This window comes from Lactuca saligna, chromosome 2, assembly GCF_052625555.1.
Source record: "Lactuca saligna cultivar CGN05327 chromosome 2, ASM5262555v1, whole genome shotgun sequence".
Taxonomy (NCBI): domain Eukaryota; kingdom Viridiplantae; phylum Streptophyta; class Magnoliopsida; order Asterales; family Asteraceae; genus Lactuca; species Lactuca saligna.
In genome coordinates, this window is record NC_136418.1 from 51,786,370 (window position 1) to 51,806,027 (window position 19,658).

The 19,658-nt window shown below is 36.2% G+C and overlaps 1 protein-coding gene and 1 long non-coding RNA gene across 2 annotated transcripts; one reads left to right on the forward strand and one right to left on the reverse strand.

Annotated features, from left to right (window-relative positions):
* The first annotated feature begins 11,825 nt into the window (after positions 1-11,825).
* LOC145030958 (uncharacterized) lies at positions 11,826-13,179 on the forward strand. The gene is made up of 2 exons (XR_013676770.1): positions 11,826-12,173; positions 12,751-13,179. It is a non-coding gene; the product is annotated as an uncharacterized LOC145030958 (long non-coding RNA).
* A 741-nt stretch (positions 13,180-13,920) lies between these two features.
* LOC145028876 (putative disease resistance protein RGA3) lies at positions 13,921-17,308 on the reverse strand. Its single transcript, XM_078977587.1, has one exon. The coding sequence runs from the start codon at positions 17,297-17,299 to the stop codon at positions 14,102-14,104; it is 3,198 nt and encodes a 1,065-aa protein (XP_078833713.1). The 5' UTR covers positions 17,300-17,308; the 3' UTR covers positions 13,921-14,101.
* Positions 17,309-19,658: the final 2,350 nt, after the last annotated feature.

Genomic DNA, 19,658 nt, shown 5'->3' on the forward strand with positions numbered 1-19,658 from the left:
CTGGGGTTGTCATTAATGTTGATATAATAGTCTAGGTTAACCTTTGTAACCCGTTTTGAAATAATAGAAGTGTATTATTTGAGTATTATGTGTTTTGTGCTTAACTATGTGACTTCATTAAATTAATAATAAAAATAAGCGTCAAAATGAAATATTAGATAAGCTCGATATCTATGGATAATGTTGTAGTAGTTGAAATGAGGTTTCCGAATATATAAAGAATGCCAAAATCCGAGTTATAACGAAGAAGTAATGACATGTCGAAGTTTCGCGACAGAACCAGCAACGCTGAATGACGTAAAAAGTTAAATTTATGTTAGAGCGATATTTAGCCTTAGTGATCTAAACGAAAGTCGTAGAGTTCGGTAAACCAAGAGTGTGCATAAAAGGAACGCCCAAATCTGACTTCGTATGAGGAAGTTATGATTTTTCTAAGTTTCGACTTAGCAATATGCAGCCCGAATACTCGATTTAAGACCGCGCGGATTTTAGCCGAAACAATCTAAACGAGAATCTAAGATCTCGTTAAATGTAGTGAAACGATAAAAAGATAGGCAAAAACAGACGTCGGATGAAAAAGTTATGAATTTATAACTGAGTTTTCCTATCCCAGCCTACTAAAAATAAATAATAAAAAATAAATTCAAAATTAGCCGACGAAGTCTAAACGAAAGTTGTAGAGCGTAGTCTCACCTACGCGGGATATAAAGGACGTTGAAAACGGAGTTCGTAAGAGGGAGATATGAATTTTTGAAGTTTATTAAATAAATAAAATATTAAATTTAAATTTAAATTTCAGATATTATCCAAACGGGGGGAGTCAGCGGTCTTATCCCCATTACGCCCACCGTAATTCGGGTTTCAGCCCCCTATAAAAGGATGTCGAGGGCAGCCAAGTTCTTTGTTCATTTCTTCCCTTTCTCTCGCGTTTTTGCATCGTTTTTCGTGCAAGAAAATATCCCGAAGCCCTGGTATCATTCCCGAACCCCAAAGCAAGTCCCGAAGCCCAGAAGATCCCGAGAAGTGTGCTTCCCGAGTCGAAGCTCTGCCCGCGAGGAGCCCGGTTTTTGTGAAGATCTTCCAGATCTACCGAAGAATACTACTTCTACAAGCTGTAGTGCTGTCCGATCATCTTCTGATCAAGTGAGTGTGTAATTACTTTCTTCTATCACATAATTATGAAGTATTTGGTACAAAATACGTGTTATGTGTATATTTTGTTGATTATATGTGTGAATGTATATTCACTTTCTTCTAACTCATAGATATGATATATTCTCTATGAGATACGTGTTATGTGTATGTGCCTCATCTGTTATGTGGAATATGTATTGAATGAACATGCTATACAGGTTTTAAACTATGTATAAAATATATATATTTTTATCTACTAAAATGTTGGGTAGAACATTGGTATATAGTTGATGTGTGATAAACAGATGAGAGGTCTCGTTGTTGTTGTTGTTGATCTAGTTATTCAGCGGAGTATGGATAACGACCACGAACTCTTTCTAGACAGTCCTATGGAACGCTAGCAGGCTCATAACCTGTAGGTGTTGTGAACAATGTGTTCACCGGTGTACTCTATCCCCCTCATGGTTGCCTTAGGACTTTTATTGCTGAGGAAACCCCTCGCGGTAAAGGCCATCCCGATGAAATTCCTAGATTAGGTCCCTTATAATAGATGTTGTTTTAGAGACGTAAAGTGAGGATAATGGGAATGGGTAATTGAGGTATTGTTATTGTTGGTTGGTGAATTAAAGATAATTATTTATTGTGGGTTGAAAACCCTATATGATCACCAGGCTCCCAAGCGTGACCCAATCAGTTTATTTGTATTACAGGAAGTGGCACAAGGGCATAAGATGGATGAATCATCAAGTTGTTTTGTTTACAAGTCTGTATATGTATATATTTGTTGAATGACTTGTAATGTTATCGTTTATGCTTTATGGTCTGTATCGGAACATGACATCCCGAGTTTCGATTATATAATGAAAATACATTTCTTTATGAAATGCTTTGGTAAATATGATTTTATCACGTTTTGTTTTTGGGAACAAATTCCGCAACTCTTTTAAATCAAAAGGATTTACTCTTAAATTATTTTAAAAGCATAAATGAAAACGGTCTTTTCTGGCCGTGATTTTAGGGATGTCACAGTTGGTATCAGAGCATTAGTTTAAGCGAACTAGGAATTTGTAGGATTTTTAGACTTAAACTTAAAATGCTTAGCGAAGATTTTGAGGTGTGTATTTGTTATGTTTTAGACACGAGCACTAGTTCATTGCCATATATGATATTATTTGTTTGGATCTACGGTTTGTTGCCTACCGGATCTGAAGGTTTATGTGTTTAGGATTCTAAGTGTATGACGACGATATTAGAACTAGCACGTAATCGTTTCGGAGTGATATGGAAGATCATAATATCTATCACGAATGAAGATCTAATTTCACCTTATTCGGTGTATAGATCAAGAATGGCAAGAACAAGAAGCGGTGTTGGAAACGCAAATGAAAACAGGAACCAACCACCTGTGATTGAACCAGTTGCTGTTGAAGCCGTTGCACCAGAACAGATCACCATGGCTGGAGTGCAAGCCATGATTCGGGCTATGTTAGCCGAACAAAGGGATGAAATGCGACAGATGTTGCATGGAAATAGGGACGAACCTATCATACCCATTGTGGAACCCGAATTGATTCCCGAGCAATCGGAGGAAGGGAACAATAGTCGCATTGTGAGTCATGTTGGGACTCAAGAAGAATGAAGGAATGATCCAGAACGGAGAAACAACAAGGATGGGCAAAGGTATAAGAATTTATTGGGTGCCAAACTGCCAAGCCTTTCTAGAAGCCCAAAGCCTGTTGAAATTATGGATTGGATCTCCGAAATGGAGATGGTATTTGAAAGTTGCGACTGTAGCAACAAACAGAAGACTGTCTTTGCAGTTAGACAACTAAAGACTGGAGTCTTGAGCTGGTGGAAGTTGTTGGTAGAAACTGTGCCACGAGGAGAAGCCCTGAAAATGTCATGGGAGGAGTTCTTGGAACAACTAAGGGTGCAATATTGTTCAGAGATAGATCTGATTAATCTGAACAATGAGTTCCAAAACTTGAAGAAGAGGAAGATGAGTGTAGATGGCTATGCTACTGCATTCACTGAGAAAATGAAGTTATTTCCGTACCTAGTACCAACAGAACTCTCCAAGATCGAGAGGTTCGCTAATGGACTGCCTGCCGACTTTGGTCCGACAGTCAAGATGGCAACTACTCTGAAAATAGTTGTTCGAACAGCTAAGAATGTGGAGGCCCAACAGAAAGGAAAAGGGTCTGGAAAGGATAGAGGTTGGTGAAAAGAGGAAGTTCGATGGAGCTTCAAGGTCCAACAAGAAAAACAATTTCTCGAAGTCTAGTTCGAGAGGAGGAGGAGGGGAAGCAAAATGGTGCGAAAAATGTAAGAAGAAGCATCATGGGAAGTGTGAAGTGGTGGCCACATGTTTTAAATGTGGAAAGCTAGGGCACTATGCCAACGAATGCACACTTACCAAGAAAGTTTGCTATGGTTGCGGTGAGGAGGGTCACATGTCGAGGGACTGCCCTAAGAAGAAGGAAGTAGCAAGACCCAATATTCCACCAAAGCCAAAAGCGAGAGCATTCCAGATGACACTGGAAGCTGCCAAAGAAGAAGCTGATGTCGCTTCAGGTACCTTTCTCGTTAACGAATTGCATGTCCAAATTTTATTTGACTCTGGAGCCAACTACTCCTTTATATCGCATGGATTTGGTAGAAAACTAGTTTTGCCTATTGTTAGACTAGATGATGCTTTATTAGTTGAAGTTGCTAGTGGCAAGTTTGTACCTGTTAGCTATCGCATTAAAAACATCTTAATTGATTTAAATGGGAATAAGTTCCACGAGGAATTATTGCCTATCGAACTTAATGGTTTCGACATCGTTTTGGGAATGAATTGGCTTAGCACCAACGATGCCGAGATTTTATGCAAGAAGAAAATAGTGAAACTAAACCCGCCTGAGAAGGAATCGTTTATAGTGTATGGAGACAAACGCATAGTAAATTCTGGAATCATTTCTCTAATGAAAGCCAGAAAGTGTTTGACCAAGGGGTGTACATCATACTTAGCATTCGTGATCGATGTTAAGAAGGAGAAGAAGGTGATGCAGAATATTCCCGTGGTGTGTGATTATCTAGAAGTATTTCCAGAAGATCTTCCTGGATTACCACCTGATAGACAAGTGGAGTTCAGAATAGACTTGTTACCAGGAACCACGCCAATAGCGAAAGCATCATACCGATTAGCACCGACAGAGATGAAGGAGCTGATGATGCAACTTCAGGAGTTATTGGACAAAGGTTTCATTAGACCTAGTTCATCACCCTAGGGAGCTTCGGTGTTATTCGTGAAGAAGAAAGATGGAAGTATGAGAATGTGCATCGATTATAGAGAGCTGAATAAGGAAACAATAAAGAATAGATATCCGTTGCCGAGGATTGATGACATATTCGATTAACTACAAGGTTCAAATTATTTTTCAAAGATCGACCTAAGGTCAAGATATCATCAGTTGAAGGTGAAAGAGCAGGATATAGAGAAGACTGCATTCGGAACATGATATGGACACTACGAGTTCTTGGTTATGTTGTTTGGACTAACCAATGCTCCAGCAGCATTCATGGATTTGATGAATAGGGTTTGTAATCTGTTCCTTGATAAATCTGTGATAGTGTTCATAGATGACATTCTGATTTACTCGAAAAGCCAAGAGGAGCATGGCAGACACTTGCGAGAAGTGTTAGAAGTCTTGAAAAAGGAGAAGCTATATGCTAAGTTCTCTAAATGTGATTTTTGGATTAGAGAAGTCCAATTCTTGGGTCACGTGGTTAACCAGGAAGGTATAATGGTTGATGCAGCGAAGATCGAAGCTGTGATAAAGTGGGAACAACCGAAAAAGTCCCACGGAGATCAAAGCTTTTGGGGATTAGCCGGATATTACCGAAGGTTTATCTAGGGCTTTTCTTCGATCGCTAGTCCATTAACAGCTTTAACCCACAAAGGATCTGCTTATGCTTAGAATGATAAGCATAAAGAAGCATTCGAGAAGCTAAAGAAAAAGCTATGTGAGGCACCGATTCTTTCTCTACCCAATGGAGTTGAAGACTTCGCTGTTTATAGCGATGTGTCTGGGGTTGGATTGGGTTGTGTTTTGACCCAAAGGGAAAAGGTGATCGCATATGCGTCTCAACAGCTGAAAGAGCATGAAAAGAACTACCCGACTCATGATTTGGAGTTGGCAGCGATAGTTTTCGCTCTGAAAATATGGAGGCATTACCTCTATGGCACGAAGTGCAACTTTTCACTGATCATAAGAGTCTCCAATATCTCTTTAGTCAGAAAGAATTGAACATGAGACAGCGACGCTGGCTAGAATTACTTAAAGACTATGACTATGAGATACTTTACCATCCCGGTAAAGCTAATGTTGTTGCTGATGCTCTCAGTCGGAAAGTCAATCTTGAAAGAAAAAGGCCAAGAGCGTTGAGAATTGAAGTTGTCTCTATAATTGTGGAAAGTATAAAGAAAGCTTAAGAGGAAGCTTCTAAGCAGAATGATCGAAAAGAGGAATGTTTGGGCAAAACGTTGGTGTTCGGTATAAACAGTCATAGACTGAAGGTGTTCCAAGATCGAATTTGGGTACCTAAGTCAGGAGGAATCAGAGATCTTCTGATGGAAGAATCTCACAAGACCATGTACTCGATTCATCCTGGTAGCACTAAAATGTATAGGGACTTGAAACCCTACTACTGGTGGCTGACGATGAAGCTTGATGTTGCAAAGTATGTGGCTGAGTGTGTGACTTGTGCGAGAGTAAAGACACAACATCAGAAACCGTACGGGAGTTTAGAACCATTGCATGTGCCTATGGGTAAGTGGGAAGACATTGCTATGGATTTTGTCACTAAACTGCCCAAAACAAAAAGTGGTCACGACATGATTTGGGTGGTCGTTGATCGATTCACTAAGAGTGCACATTTCATAGCAGCCAAGGAGAAATGGTCCATGGAAAAGCTTGCAAATTCTTATGTGAAGGAAATTGTGAGGCTTCACGGTGTTCCGTTAACGATTGTGTCAGATCGTGACAACCATTTCACCTCGCGATTTTGGAAAAGTCTACAGGAGGAATTGGGTACCAAGTTGTGTTTAAGTACAACTTACCATCCACAAACTGATGGTCAGAGGGAACGGACGATACAAACAGTTGAAGATATGCTGAGAGCATGTACCCTGGAATTCCAAGGTAATTGGGATGAACATTTACCTTTGGTACAATTTTCCTACAATAATAGTTTCCACTCGAGCATAAAGATGACACCTTATCAAGCTTTGTACGGACAGAAGTGTCGTACGCCGTCTTGTTGGCTTGAGGCTGGGGAAAAGAAGTTTATGGGACCCGAGATAGTTCATCAAACTACTAAAAAGTTGAAAATAATTAGGGAGAGAATGTTAGCAGCTCAGGATCGTCAAAAGAGCTATGCTGACAACAAGCAAAGACCGATGACTTTTGAAGTTGGAGATTCGGTTTTTCTTAAAGTCTCGCCGTGGAAGGGACTTATAAGATTTGGAAAAAGGGGAAAATTAAGTCCAAGGTTTATTGGACCGTTTAAAGTTCTTCAGAAGATTGGGAACCAAGCTTACAAGCTCGAACTACTAGAAGAACTTAATGGAATTCATAACACTTTCCATGTGTGTTATTTGAGGAAGTTCACGGGAGAAGTTCCCGACATGATTCCACTTTCGGAGTTGAGAATCGATGAGAACAAAAGGTTGATTGAAGAACCAGAGGCAATCGTTGACCGAAAGACTAAGAAGTTGCGACGCAAGATGGTCGAGTTAGTGCTTGTCTGATGGAAACACACGAATGGGCCAAATCTCACCTGGGAGACGGAGAGTGACATGATGAGTTGCTACCCGCATTTGTTTGTTGATGTGTGATTCCGGGGACGGAATCATTCTAAGGTGGAGAGAATTTTAATGTCTGTGTTTCTGGGCTTGTCATTAATGTTGATATAATATTCTAGGTTAACCTTTGTAACCCGTTTTCAAATAATATAAGTGTATTATTTGAGTATTATGTGTTTTGTGCTTAACTGTGTGACTTAATTGAATTAAGAATAAAAATAAGCATCAAAATGAAATTTTAGATAAGCTCGATATCTATAGATAATGTTGTCGTAGTTGAAATGAGGTTTCCAAATATATAAATAATGCCGAAATCCGAGTTATAACGAAGAAGTTATGATTTGTCGAAGTTTCACGATAGAACCGGCAACGCTGAATGACGTAAAAAGTGAAATTTATGTTAGAGAGATATTTATCCTTAGTGATCTAAATGAAAGTCGTAGAGTTCGTTAAACCGAGAGCGTGCATAAAAAGAACACCCAAATCTGACTTCGTATGAGGAAGTTATGATTTTTCTAAGTTTCGACTTAGCAGTATGCAGCCCGAATACTCGATTTAAGACCGAGCGGATTTTAGCCGAAACAATCTAAACGAGAATCGAAGATCTCATTAAATGTAGTGAAACGATAAAAAGATAGGCGAAAACAGACGTCGGATGAAGAAGTTATGAATTTATAACTGAGTTTTCCTGTCCCGGCCTACTAAAAATAAATAATAAAAAAATAAATTCCAAATTAGCCGACTGAGTCTAAACGAAAGTTGTAGAGTGTAGTCTCACCTACGCGGGGATATAAAGAACGTCGAAAATGAAGTTCGTATGAGGGAGACATGAATTTTTGAAGTTTATTAAATAAATAAAATATTAAATTTAAATTTAAATTTCGGATATTATCCAAAGGGAGGGGAGTCAGCGGTCTTATCCCCTAACGCCCAATGTAACATAGAATTACTCCCAGTGTAATTCGGGTTTCAGCCCCCTATAAAAGGATGTCGAGGGCAGCCGAGTTCTTTGCTCATTTCTTCCCTTTCTCTCACGTTTTTGCACCGTTTTTCGTGTAAGGAATATCCTGAAGCCCCGGTATCATTCCCGAACCCCGAAGCAAGTCCCGAAGCCCCGAAGATCCCGAGAAGTGAGATTCCCGAGCCAAAGCTCTGCCCGCGAGGAGCCCGGTTTTTGTGAAGATCTTCCAGATCTACCGAAGAATACTACTTCTACAAGCTGTAGTGCTGTCCGATCATCTTCTGATCAAGTGAGTGTGTAATTACTTTCTTCTATCACATAATTATGAAGTATTTGGTACAAAATACGTGTTATGTGTATATTTTGTTGATTATATGTGTGAATGTATATTCACTTTCTTCTAACTCATAGATATGATATATTCTCTATGAGATACGTGTTATGTGTATGTGCCTCATCTGTTATGTGGAATATGTATTGAATGAACATGCTATACAGGTTTTAAACTATGTATAAAATATATATATTTTTATCTACTAAAATGTTGGGTAGAACATTGGTATATAGTTGATGTGTGATAAACAGATGAGAGGTCTCGTTGTTGTTGTTGTTGATCTAGTTATTCAGCGGAGTATGGATAACGACCACGAACTCTTTCTAGACAGTCCTATGGAACGCTAGCAGGCTCATAACCTGTAGGTGTTGTGAACAATGTGTTCACCGGTGTACTCTATCCCCCTCATGGTTGCCTTAGGACTTTTATTGCTGAGGAAACCCCTCGCGGTAAAGGCCATCCCGATGAAATTCCTAGATTAGGTCCCTTATAATAGATGTTGTTTTAGAGATGTAAAGTGAGGATAACGAGAATGGGTAATTGGGTTATTGTTATTGTTGGTTGGTTAATTAAAGATAATTATTTATTGTGGGTTGAAAACCCTATATGTTCACCAGGCTCCCAAGCCTGACCCACTCAGTTTATTTGTATTACAGGAAGTGGCGCAAGGGCATAAGATGGATGAATCATCAAGTTGTTTTGTTTACAAGTCTATATATGTATATATTTGTTGAATGACTTGTAATGTTATCGTTTATGCTTTATGGTCTATATCGAAACATGACATCCCGAGTTTCGATTATATAATGAAAATACATTTCTTTATGAAATGCTTTGGTAAATATGATTTTATCACGTTTTGTTTTTGGGAACAAATTCCGCAACTCTTTTAAATCAAAAGGATTACTCTTAAATTATTTTAAAAACATAAATGAAAACGGTCTTTTCTGGCCGTGATTTTGGGGATGTCACAACCTCATCATATCATCTTGGAGATCAGAAGATGAAACGAGATATGTTCGTGTATGTGTCTGTCCGTGTTTAAAGGCAAGATATCGATTTATTTCCCCTGAATATGGTTCAAATCTTCTATGGTGGTGGTGATATTCTATTTTTCTGAAAATTGTAACTATGAATATGAGTTTTGATTTCTGAAGTGGTGTTCATGGATTTCTGATTTCTGTACTAGTGTTCATGGACTAATTTTGTTTTTTTCATTTTTTGTTTGAAAAAAACGACGTGGTGAGAGAGAGAGAGGGAGTGTGTGTGTGTGTGTGTGAGAGAGAGAGAGAGAGATTTTAATTATAAAAGTATTTAATAAATAAATAAAACTAAAAAAATAAAATCCAAGGGTAAAATCATCATTACAAAGAAAATTAAAGTAAATTGGACCATAGCGGCAACAAAATAGAAACTTGTGGACCATTGGTGCTAGTCCAAACATGTTTCGCCCAAAGTGGCAATTTTGAACATACCACAGGGACCATTCTTACGGTTTTGTCTAATTTTGTCTTAAAAAAAAAAAAAAAAAACGCTTTTGACCCCAAGGAGGTGTTTGACTTTCCTTTTAAAATAACTTTTGGAATTTGGATTGTTACCTTTTCCAAAAAGTCAAAAAAAGTCCAGAATATGTGGTAAATGGAAAAGTTTTTTCGAAACAACTTTTTGCCCTGAATAAAAATAAGTCTTTTCAAAAGTTATGACTTCGGGTATGTTTGGCTAAACTTTTTTACTTTAAAAGTCTTTTTCATAAAAAGATTTATTGACTTGTTATTTTTTGTCAAAAGATGGTTTTAAAATGTATTAGGAATACTTTTTAGCTTTTTACCTTTTAAAAACTCGAAAGTCATCAAAAGACACCATTTTGTGACTTTTAAAAAAGAATGTATTTTCTTCTTACCAAAAAGTTATTTTAAAAGAACATCTAGAGTTCCAAGCATCTAATTAAACTTTTTGACTTTTTCAAAAAGAAAAAGATAAAAAAATCATTTTAAAAGACCCTCGAAATCTTATATTTTTGTGACTTTTGTCCTTTAACTCTTAAAATTTCTAAAAGACAAGCCAAATACATTTTAAGCACATATTTTAGAAAAAAATGTTTTACAAAAAGTCCTTTTTAAAGAATTTTTAAAAGGGTGTTTGGATATATAAAAAAAGGTTTTTATTGCTTATTAGTTATTACTTATTCACGTCATAATTAATTAAGTTAAAAGATTGGGATAAGAATCTTTCAAATTCAACTTATTTTACTTTGTATAGGAATAAAATAAGATGTAAACTAATTTATCAAAGACACCCTAGAAATGAATCCCAAACACAGCCCAAAATAGTATGGGAAAATGACTCTTGAGGGTAATTAACTTTTGCGTTTGTACTCATTTGGTCATTTTCTTTTTTTTGTATTCAATATACCATCGAACTTGTTGTTGGTGTTTACCATAGCCCTTTTGACCGGCTTTTGACCTGTGATAGCCGGTCAAAGGGTTATGGTGAATACAAACAACAAGTTCGATGGTATATTGAGTACAAAAAAAAGGAAAGGGACCAAATGAGAACAAACGTAACAGTTGGTTATCCTCCTGATTCATTTTTCCTTTACTCATTTACAACAAATCCCACATCATCTCCTACTGATATTAATGACTTTATGAGATTCATTCTTGCTTCTTTTCAAAACATAACCTATGAAAGGGCATTATTCATACATGTACAACTTTGTAATGCACTTGAATATTTATTATGAGAATCTTGACTAAGTAGGCGCATTTCATGACTACATTTACATTTCCAATAAAATGATTTATCATATCATGGATTCTAGACAAAGTCTACAAACGAGTGGAATCACAAGTGCTATGATTTTTGAGTTTACTTAGCTTTAAGATCGAACTCATGGGATAAGATACAACATCAATATGTACAATATGATGGTGATGTGTCTACAAAAACAGCATGATATTATACATATTGATGTGTATCTTATCCCATGAGTTCGATCTTAAAGCTAAGTAAACTCCAAAATCATTGCACTTGTGATTCCACTCGTTTGTAGACTTGTCTAGAATCCATGATACGATAAATCATTTGATTGCAAATGTAAATGTAGTCATGAAATGCGTCTGCTTAGTCAACATTCTCCTAATAAATATTCAAGTGCATTACAAAGTTGTACATGTATGAATAATGTCTTTTCGTAGGTTATGTTTTGAAGAGAAGCAAGAATGAATCTCATAAAGTCATTAATATTAGTAGGAGATGATGTGGGATTTGTTGTAAATTAGTAAAGGGAAAATGAATCAGGAGGGTAACCAACTATTGCGTTTGTCCTCATTTTGGTCCCTTTCCTTTTTTTTGTACTCAATATACCATCGAACTTGTTGTTTGTGTTCACCATAACCCTTTGACCGGCTATCACAGGTCAAAAGCCGGTCAAAAGGGCTATGGTAAACACCAACAACAAGTTCGATGGTATATTGAATACAAAAAAAAGAAAAGGACGAAATAAGTACAAACGCAAAAGTTAACTATCTTCGAGTCATTTTCCCAAATAGTATCGCACTTAATTTCGTGAAACCAAAGTAGAATCAAAACCCAAAATCAAAGCAACTAGAACTGAACTTGCTTTATCTTGGTTTGTCTTCTTCATGAAGACCGTCGAATTCAGATATTCATCTTGTTTTATGTTTTTCATAATCATCAGGTCTGGAGATCGAAATTTCGTTTTGATTTTTCGAAGTGCAGTCCAGCAGACTCGCAAACGAGAGATGCCTCTAAAGAAGGGGTATTGAAATCAAAATCGATATCAAGGAAGATAACGCCATGTCGCCATCTGAGCATCGAGAAAAATGAGTTAGTGTTATTTTTCCTGTTCATCTACAGATTTTATCGAGAATCATGTAAGACCTTTCTCCTTGTTCCGAATTTTATTTTGCATTTGGATGTTTTGACTGATTTTGGCAATCTGATTTGGCGATACAAAGTGAGGGTATTTCAGTGCTAAATGATTCGATATTTTTTGAATATGCGTGATTGGATTTCCTTCTTACATAATATATCTCTGTTTTGTGTGATTTCATTATCCTGTGAAACCCTAATTCGAATTTTCTGCAGGATTATGTCAGGTTATACTTGTTGAGCTAAGGGTTAGATTAGTACTTATAGTGAGAAAATTTGTACTTTAGCTGTTGAAACTAGGTTTCATTTTTAAGCCCTTTAGCTGTTGCAAAATCCCAACATGCTGAATATCACAGAGCAAGGTTAATTTAGTGATTTGATCTATACGATGTTCAAGTTAGTAGGAGGATACTTCAGAAATGTTTTGGGAAGTAACAGATTATGTTGCTCAACACATTTCTAAAATGTCAGGTTTTATGCTTGTTAAGCTAATGGATACTTCAGAAATGTTTATAGGGAAGTTAGCATTCTTTTTATGATGTTCTCTTTATTGATTGGTGGGTTCTTGTGGGTTTTCAGATACCTAAATATCGATTAACTGCAGATTCTAAGAGCAAGTGGGTGAGAAATTCTTGGGAAAGAAAGGCCATTGTCTAGAAGAAGAGAGCCTCACTTAATGACTTTGACAGGATGAAGATCATGTTGGCAAAGATGAAGGTGACATAACTTTCAGATTGCAGTTTAAAGATTGAATCAATACCAGACTATTGCTAGAATAAGGCTCTTCATTCAGGCCTATTGGTGACAAGTTTATTGGCAGGTGGTGTCAAACCTACAACATATGTTGCAGTTAGTTGGTATAAAGTTGGAGGATTAGAAAGTCGATGGTTAAGCTGTTAACTAGATGTGTACATGTATGTTTACCTTTGTGTGGCTAATTTGTAAGAATATGTTGTCCCCTCACTTTTTGAAATACATACAACACTACATGTTGCTTTTGATTTACAATTTTTGTTTTCAGATTTGGTATTTCACTTGTTTTTTCTTTGATAGTTTTTTGGAAATTTGGTATTTTCATCACTAATGATACTAAAATAATAGAAATCCATCGTCACTATCAGTATCTAGCTATCTCTTTTATTTTCAAATCCCAACATATCCATTTCCTAAGAGTGTCAATTAATCCAATATCATCCAATAAATTCTTAACCCACATATGTAAACATTACATCTTGACTGTTATTTGTGTTTAGAAGATATTAAATTTAATACATCATTAAAATTAAAAATATTGACAGTAGTGATAAGTGTATAATCCTACGGAACATTCTACCGATGGTTTATTTAGATCAACACAAAGAAGGACGAGAATTTTTGAAATCTTATATTGCAATTCAACATATTAGTAATATAGTACAAATCAGTTACGAGAGCCATAATGCAATGAATTGGTCCAATCTATGAAAAACATACTAAGCACTACTGAATGTTGCAAAATTGGTCCATCAATTACAAATAAAAGACAATAGTTGTAGGAATAAGTGAGAAGAGTCTTGCGGTATTTAGGTCTCGTTACAAAAGTACTTTTTGAGCACTTTTCTCTTCTGGCAGGAAGAGGTTTCGCAAGTGCACGTCTTCTTCCGCAAACTTGAAAAAAGACAAAAGACATTTAACCACTTCTAAAACAAACAACACCTTAGTAATTTAGTATAAAGTGTAAGTATCACATTTATAAAATTAATGTTTGGACTTTTACATATCTTTTGTACTTGTCTCTTATTGAACAAGACATATGTCTCAGTACAATTAGATCACAAGCGAGGAGAAAGTTAGAAGAGAGTGTTTTAGTGAGTAACAAGAGGAATGAACGATACAACATAATTTAACACTTTGAATGGTTTAGTGTGACATCAGTTGCAATTATTGAAACTCATGTTTCTTTCTTTAGCCCGTTGTAGTCATGGAAACTTAAATCTTGGGTAGATGACATGTTGGTTAACCACACGGGCAGTTCTCGCATTCCGAATCCACTTATGACTAACGAAGTGAGTGAAGTGAGGTGTTGTATTTCTTCTGGAATTGACTCCCAATGATCCCAACCTCTGAGGTCAAAGTAGTCAAGGTGGTTCCTTAACTTCTCGATGCCTTGGAGACTCGGGAAAGAATCCAGCTCCTTCGAGAATGGACCAAGTTCCAACTTATTTAAGAAGGCAAAACAATTAAACATTTCGCAAGGCAAGGAAGTCAGCTTCTCGCAATAGCCAATTCGCAAACTCTTCAAAGAATGACACTGTTTGGGCAAATTGGCTATTAATGAAAGACTTGGACAATAGCCGATTACTAAAGATTTAAGAGATGTGAGGCCTTGTATGCTCTTAATGTACTCCAAACCTGTGCAGCTCCATATCCTTAAGGACACAAGAGGATGGGGATGACATTCATCTAAAAGAATAATCTTTGCGCAACTCTCGATTTCCAATGTCTCGAGGACAGGCGATATCATTTTTGAGCTGTTGGGTGCTCCATCTATCCAATTTTCCAGTCTTTTCATATTTCTTAGTCGGAGCGATCTCAACGATGGAGACAAAGGCTTTGTTGATCCAGTAACATCGGAAACCCTTAAGCATGTCAAGTTGTCCATTTCGTATAAATCAAGACCCCGAAGATGTGGTAGGTGCTCAAGTGTCGGAAAAGAGAGGCAGTTGCAACATCGAAATAATGTGATCTCCGTGAGCTTGTCAAGGGGGGTCCATTTCCCTTCGATATCGATTGCCATCTTCATCACCCAATCTGGAAAATTATCACCACAAAAATTTATGATTGTCACTTTTTTTAAATTTCTAGGGGGTTGCAAGCCTTCCAATACATCCTTGTCGTTTCTGTTAGCACTTCCATAGTCCCAACTCCATTCGAATTCCATCTCGTATAAATTTTTCTTTCTAGATAAGTCTGCCTTGATAGCATCCTCTTTGCTACTAATGTTCTCTAGATGTGAAATAGAGAGGCTTCCACCAAGGTTATTCAAACGGCGTAGCTCTTGTATACCTTCTCTCTTCCTTCTAAGCACTATGAAGAAAGGCAAAGTTCGAAGAGAAGTCATTTGTCCTACGATATTGGCAGGAATGTATTTGTCAAACATGAAAGGCATGTCCAACCAAGGCCTCGTGACATTTTCTTTGTAACGCTGGAAATATCTCAGGCTTATCAAATTTCTCATGGCTTTTGGAAACTTCTTAATGTTAGGCAACTTCAGAGTTTGCAAGTGGTATAATTTACCAATAGATTTAGGAAGAACACGGATACTCGTATATGTCAAATCCAAATACCTGAGATGCACCAACCTTCCAATTGAATCGTCTAACTTCTCTATTGTATAACATTTGAGTTGTAGGATTCGTATGCATTTTAATCGTTGAAATGGAAATTTCTTATCAACTTCACCTTCGATGAAAAATGTACGCAAAGTTCGAGCCACTGTATTCCTTTCAATGAACATAGAAACCTCTGCTGCCAATTTATAGTTCTTTTCTTTGTAAAAAGCGAGATGTTTAACCTGAGGGATACATGCAATATCATCATTTGACGCATCCTCCAGACATAAGCTTTCATGTTTTGAAAGTGATAATGAAAGATCATGCACCAGATCATGCATGCTACAACGAGTGATATGACCATACTCATCCCTTTCAACATCTTGGAACAATGCATTGCTGACCAAAATTTGAAAAATATCATTCCCCACATCCTCCATCTCCTTGTTTCTTTCCTCATCTGCTTGAACCAACCCTAAAGCCATCCAAAGTTGGACCAGTTCTTCCCTTTCCATGACCGTATCTTTCTTAAAGATGGAACAATACACAAAGCATTGCTTGACGATAGAATTCGGGAGATTATCAAAGCTCAGTTCCAAACTCTTTTGTACTCTATCCCTTTCTTCTTCCAGATCCCAAACCTTGCTATTTTTTATGTACAACCACTTCTCTATGTGGTTGTAATTTGCCAACATGCCACCTATTACATTTAATAACAATGGTAAACCAGCACACTTTTCTACAATGTCGCGGCCTATCTTCACCGGTTCTGGCGACGCTGATGTTCCTTTCACAAACGCTCTTTCTTTGAAGATGTGCCAACAATGATCATTAGAAAGACCTTTTAAAAGACATGAATCCACGTGCATATCACGAGTTCCGATTTCAAGCTTCCATGTAGTGACAAGAATGCCACTTCCATTTTGTGAGCTTACATTCAACATACAACTCCTAAACTCTTCCCAATATGGCCTCTCTTCGACCCAAACGTCATCCAAGACGAGCAAATATCTTTTTGATGTCAACTGCTCTTTAAGACTTTCAATTAAACTGGTCCTTAAGTCCGAGGTAGGTTTCTTTTTGGCAAGAGACTCGTAGATCTTTGCAAGAAGTGTATTGAGGTCAACCTTAACCGACACACACAACCATGCTTTAACATCAAAATGTTGCTCAATATTTTTATCATTGTAGACTGACTTAGCCAAAGTGGTCTTCCCAATCCCGCCCATTCCTACAATGGGAACAATGCTGAGTTTTTCTTCTTTTCTTGATTGGGTTAAAAGTTCAATGATATGGAGTTTATCATTATCCCTCCCAACAATTTTAAATTCTTCTTGATTTGGAATGGTCTCTCTCCAATAGAGACGATCTAGAACAGGGCCAGCAGGGTGTTCATTTTGTAGTCCTAAACTATTTGCTTCTGTATTGATCTTAAGCAACTTTTCATTGATGTTTTGGATTTTATGACCTATTTTATAACGAAATGAAAACTTTTTCAAGCTTGGAAGGCACACTACCTTTCTTGCCATCCTATCTTGTTTCTTTATCTGACGCCTCAACATTTCGTAATGAACCTCATCCAACACATCATCAGCTTCACCCACAACATCTTTTAGCTGCTTCAGCCACACCATCACAGCCCTTGTTTCCTTTTTTCCCTCCGCATCGAGCAACTTGGCACGAATCATCTCCAATTTACTGTGAAGGCTGGTCAGCTTTTCTTCGTAACCCCAGGCAATTGCCAGTTCACCCGCAGCAATAGACAACACCTTTTTCAATATCCCCTCAGCAGCAATAGTGACTAATGCTTCAGCCATTTTCACTGTTTAGAAGAGAGAGGAAGAGGGAATGAATGGTGGAAGAAAGATAAAAAACAATAAGAATCTATGAGATGGTGGAACAAGGAGAGACCCAATGAATGGAAATGGAGATTCATTTGGTGGCGTGTGTAGTGGAAAATGGTATTGAATTAGAATTGAAGGTGTCTATTAAGTTATACCTTTCCTAGGTTGCAAGTTTAGAACATACACTTTGCTAATTTTCTTTTCTTTTCTTTTGTTTTTACCTTCTGTCATTATTACTTATCTAAAATATTAATATATCATTATATTTTATGTTTTAGTAGTTAATATATAATGTTTCATATGTAAACTAGAATTGATCTTTGTAACTGTTTTATTTTCATTTACCTTTTGATATACCTCTATATTGTAATATGATATGTAAATATATCTTTCCATTTTAATCCCTACGTTTCTTTATATGGGTGGAATACTTATTTCTTTAATGGAACATGGAAACTTTTGTAATAATTGTGTCAATCAAAATATAACCAAGAGAAAAGTACATAAATGGTCTGAAATGCAAAATTCGCTTATCTTGTCCCTAACCTTTTGTGCTTGATAAGCATGATCTATATCGTTTTACTTTCTAGTGTAGTTGGTCCGTTTCATTTTATCAAAAATTTGATCCAAAATTGCTGTTTTACCCCTTTTTATTGGTTTTTATTTTTTATATTATAGTTTAAATTAATTAAAAAAATAATCCATTAAAACTATCCCTAACCCAATCATCTGAGTTCGTCTTCATGCTTGATGTCATACCTCCCACAACCTCACTTCATCACTACCACCCTCCGCCAGTAACCATCATTACTTCTTTGCCAGACTCACGACCCAATACCACAAAGAAAATCAACTACATTCTTCTGTTGGCACGAAGAATTATGAAATAGAAATAAACAGAAATGAAAATAAATAAGATTTTGAAATCAATTGCAGGTTTGAAGGTGAGGTTTTGATGTAGTCTAGCATTTTATTGTAAGAAATTGAAACCACATGGACCATCTTCATAAAAAAAGGTAGGGACGATATTTATGAACTTTGGAAATCACGAGGACCATTTGAGTAGTTTTATCTATAATTATTTAATCAACATTTTAAAATATTGTTCCACCTCAAATTGTTTTATATGTCGTAATCATTTTACATGCAAGCTTCATCCAACACAAACACAAGTAATTAATAATGAAATTAGTAGTTTTTTCCAATACTTGTGTAACTCATACAGATTACATCTTTTGAATCCGTCTAATATAATTTTTCAAAAACAAAGGGTTGATATTTGTTTGAAATAAGCTTTTTTACTGAAATATTCAATTATATGTGTGAATCAAAATAAACCGCATTAGATAGTACACATTTTTCCCCTTCAATATTTTGATGTTTTACTTTATTGTAACTGTTAGTGTCATTTTATAGATGCCTATTTTCCTTTTATGTCATCTTATATCTACTATTACTTTAAATAGAAAGTAGGTTGCTATGAATTGACTAAAATATTCTGTTTTTCACTTTTTATAGCAGTGTACTCTTCATTTACGTTGTTTTATATTAGTGTGCTTTCTATTTATGTCTTATTATAGCTACTGTGTCTTTAAGAAGAAATTAGGTTCCTATATATAAATTGAGTAAACTAATTTGTTTATGTTATTAAATAGCAATGTATTTTTCATTTGTCATTTTGTAGCATCCTACTTTCCATATATGCCATCTTATAACTATTGTGCCTTTAAATAGATAGCAGATTGCTATAAATTGACTAAAATGTTCATGCTGAGAGATTAGCAATCGAGAACTATTGGTCCGCTTATTTTATCAATCTACATTTGGAAGGACACTTGTAATAAACTGATCAAATGGTTCATAGCATTAAGGTTATGAGGTTAGTTTATGAACATGATTGAAATCAATTTTATGAATGGAAGATGATCCAAGACCATTTTTTTTCATTTGAAGTTGGAAGATTGGATCAGGTAACTGACCAAGTGATGAGTTGTAGAAAGCACTGATATAGCATGTTTAATGTCTTAAATCTTGTTTCACAATGATTATCTATTACATTATATTTCTAACAATTACAAAAATATCAAATGCAAATTTCAAACATGATTTTACAGAAAAGAAAACAAAAAACTAATTAACCATGGTTGATTATAAAACTCAGACCATTGCTGTTTATCAACAATACAAGGCCACAACCATCTTTAAATCCTTACTCTATGATGCACTAAACACATTAACAATTTCACAAAGTGATTGATACTCTTGCTGATGAAGCCCTACAAAAGATGATTGAAGGTTTGTAAAAATTAGGAAGATTTAAAATATTTGATAA

What these genes read in the sequence shown, in the direction of transcription:
- LOC145028876 (XM_078977587.1), bottom strand. Translation starts at nt 17,299, where the DNA reads ATGGCTGAAGCATTAGTCACTATTGCTGCTGAGGGGATATTGAAAAAG.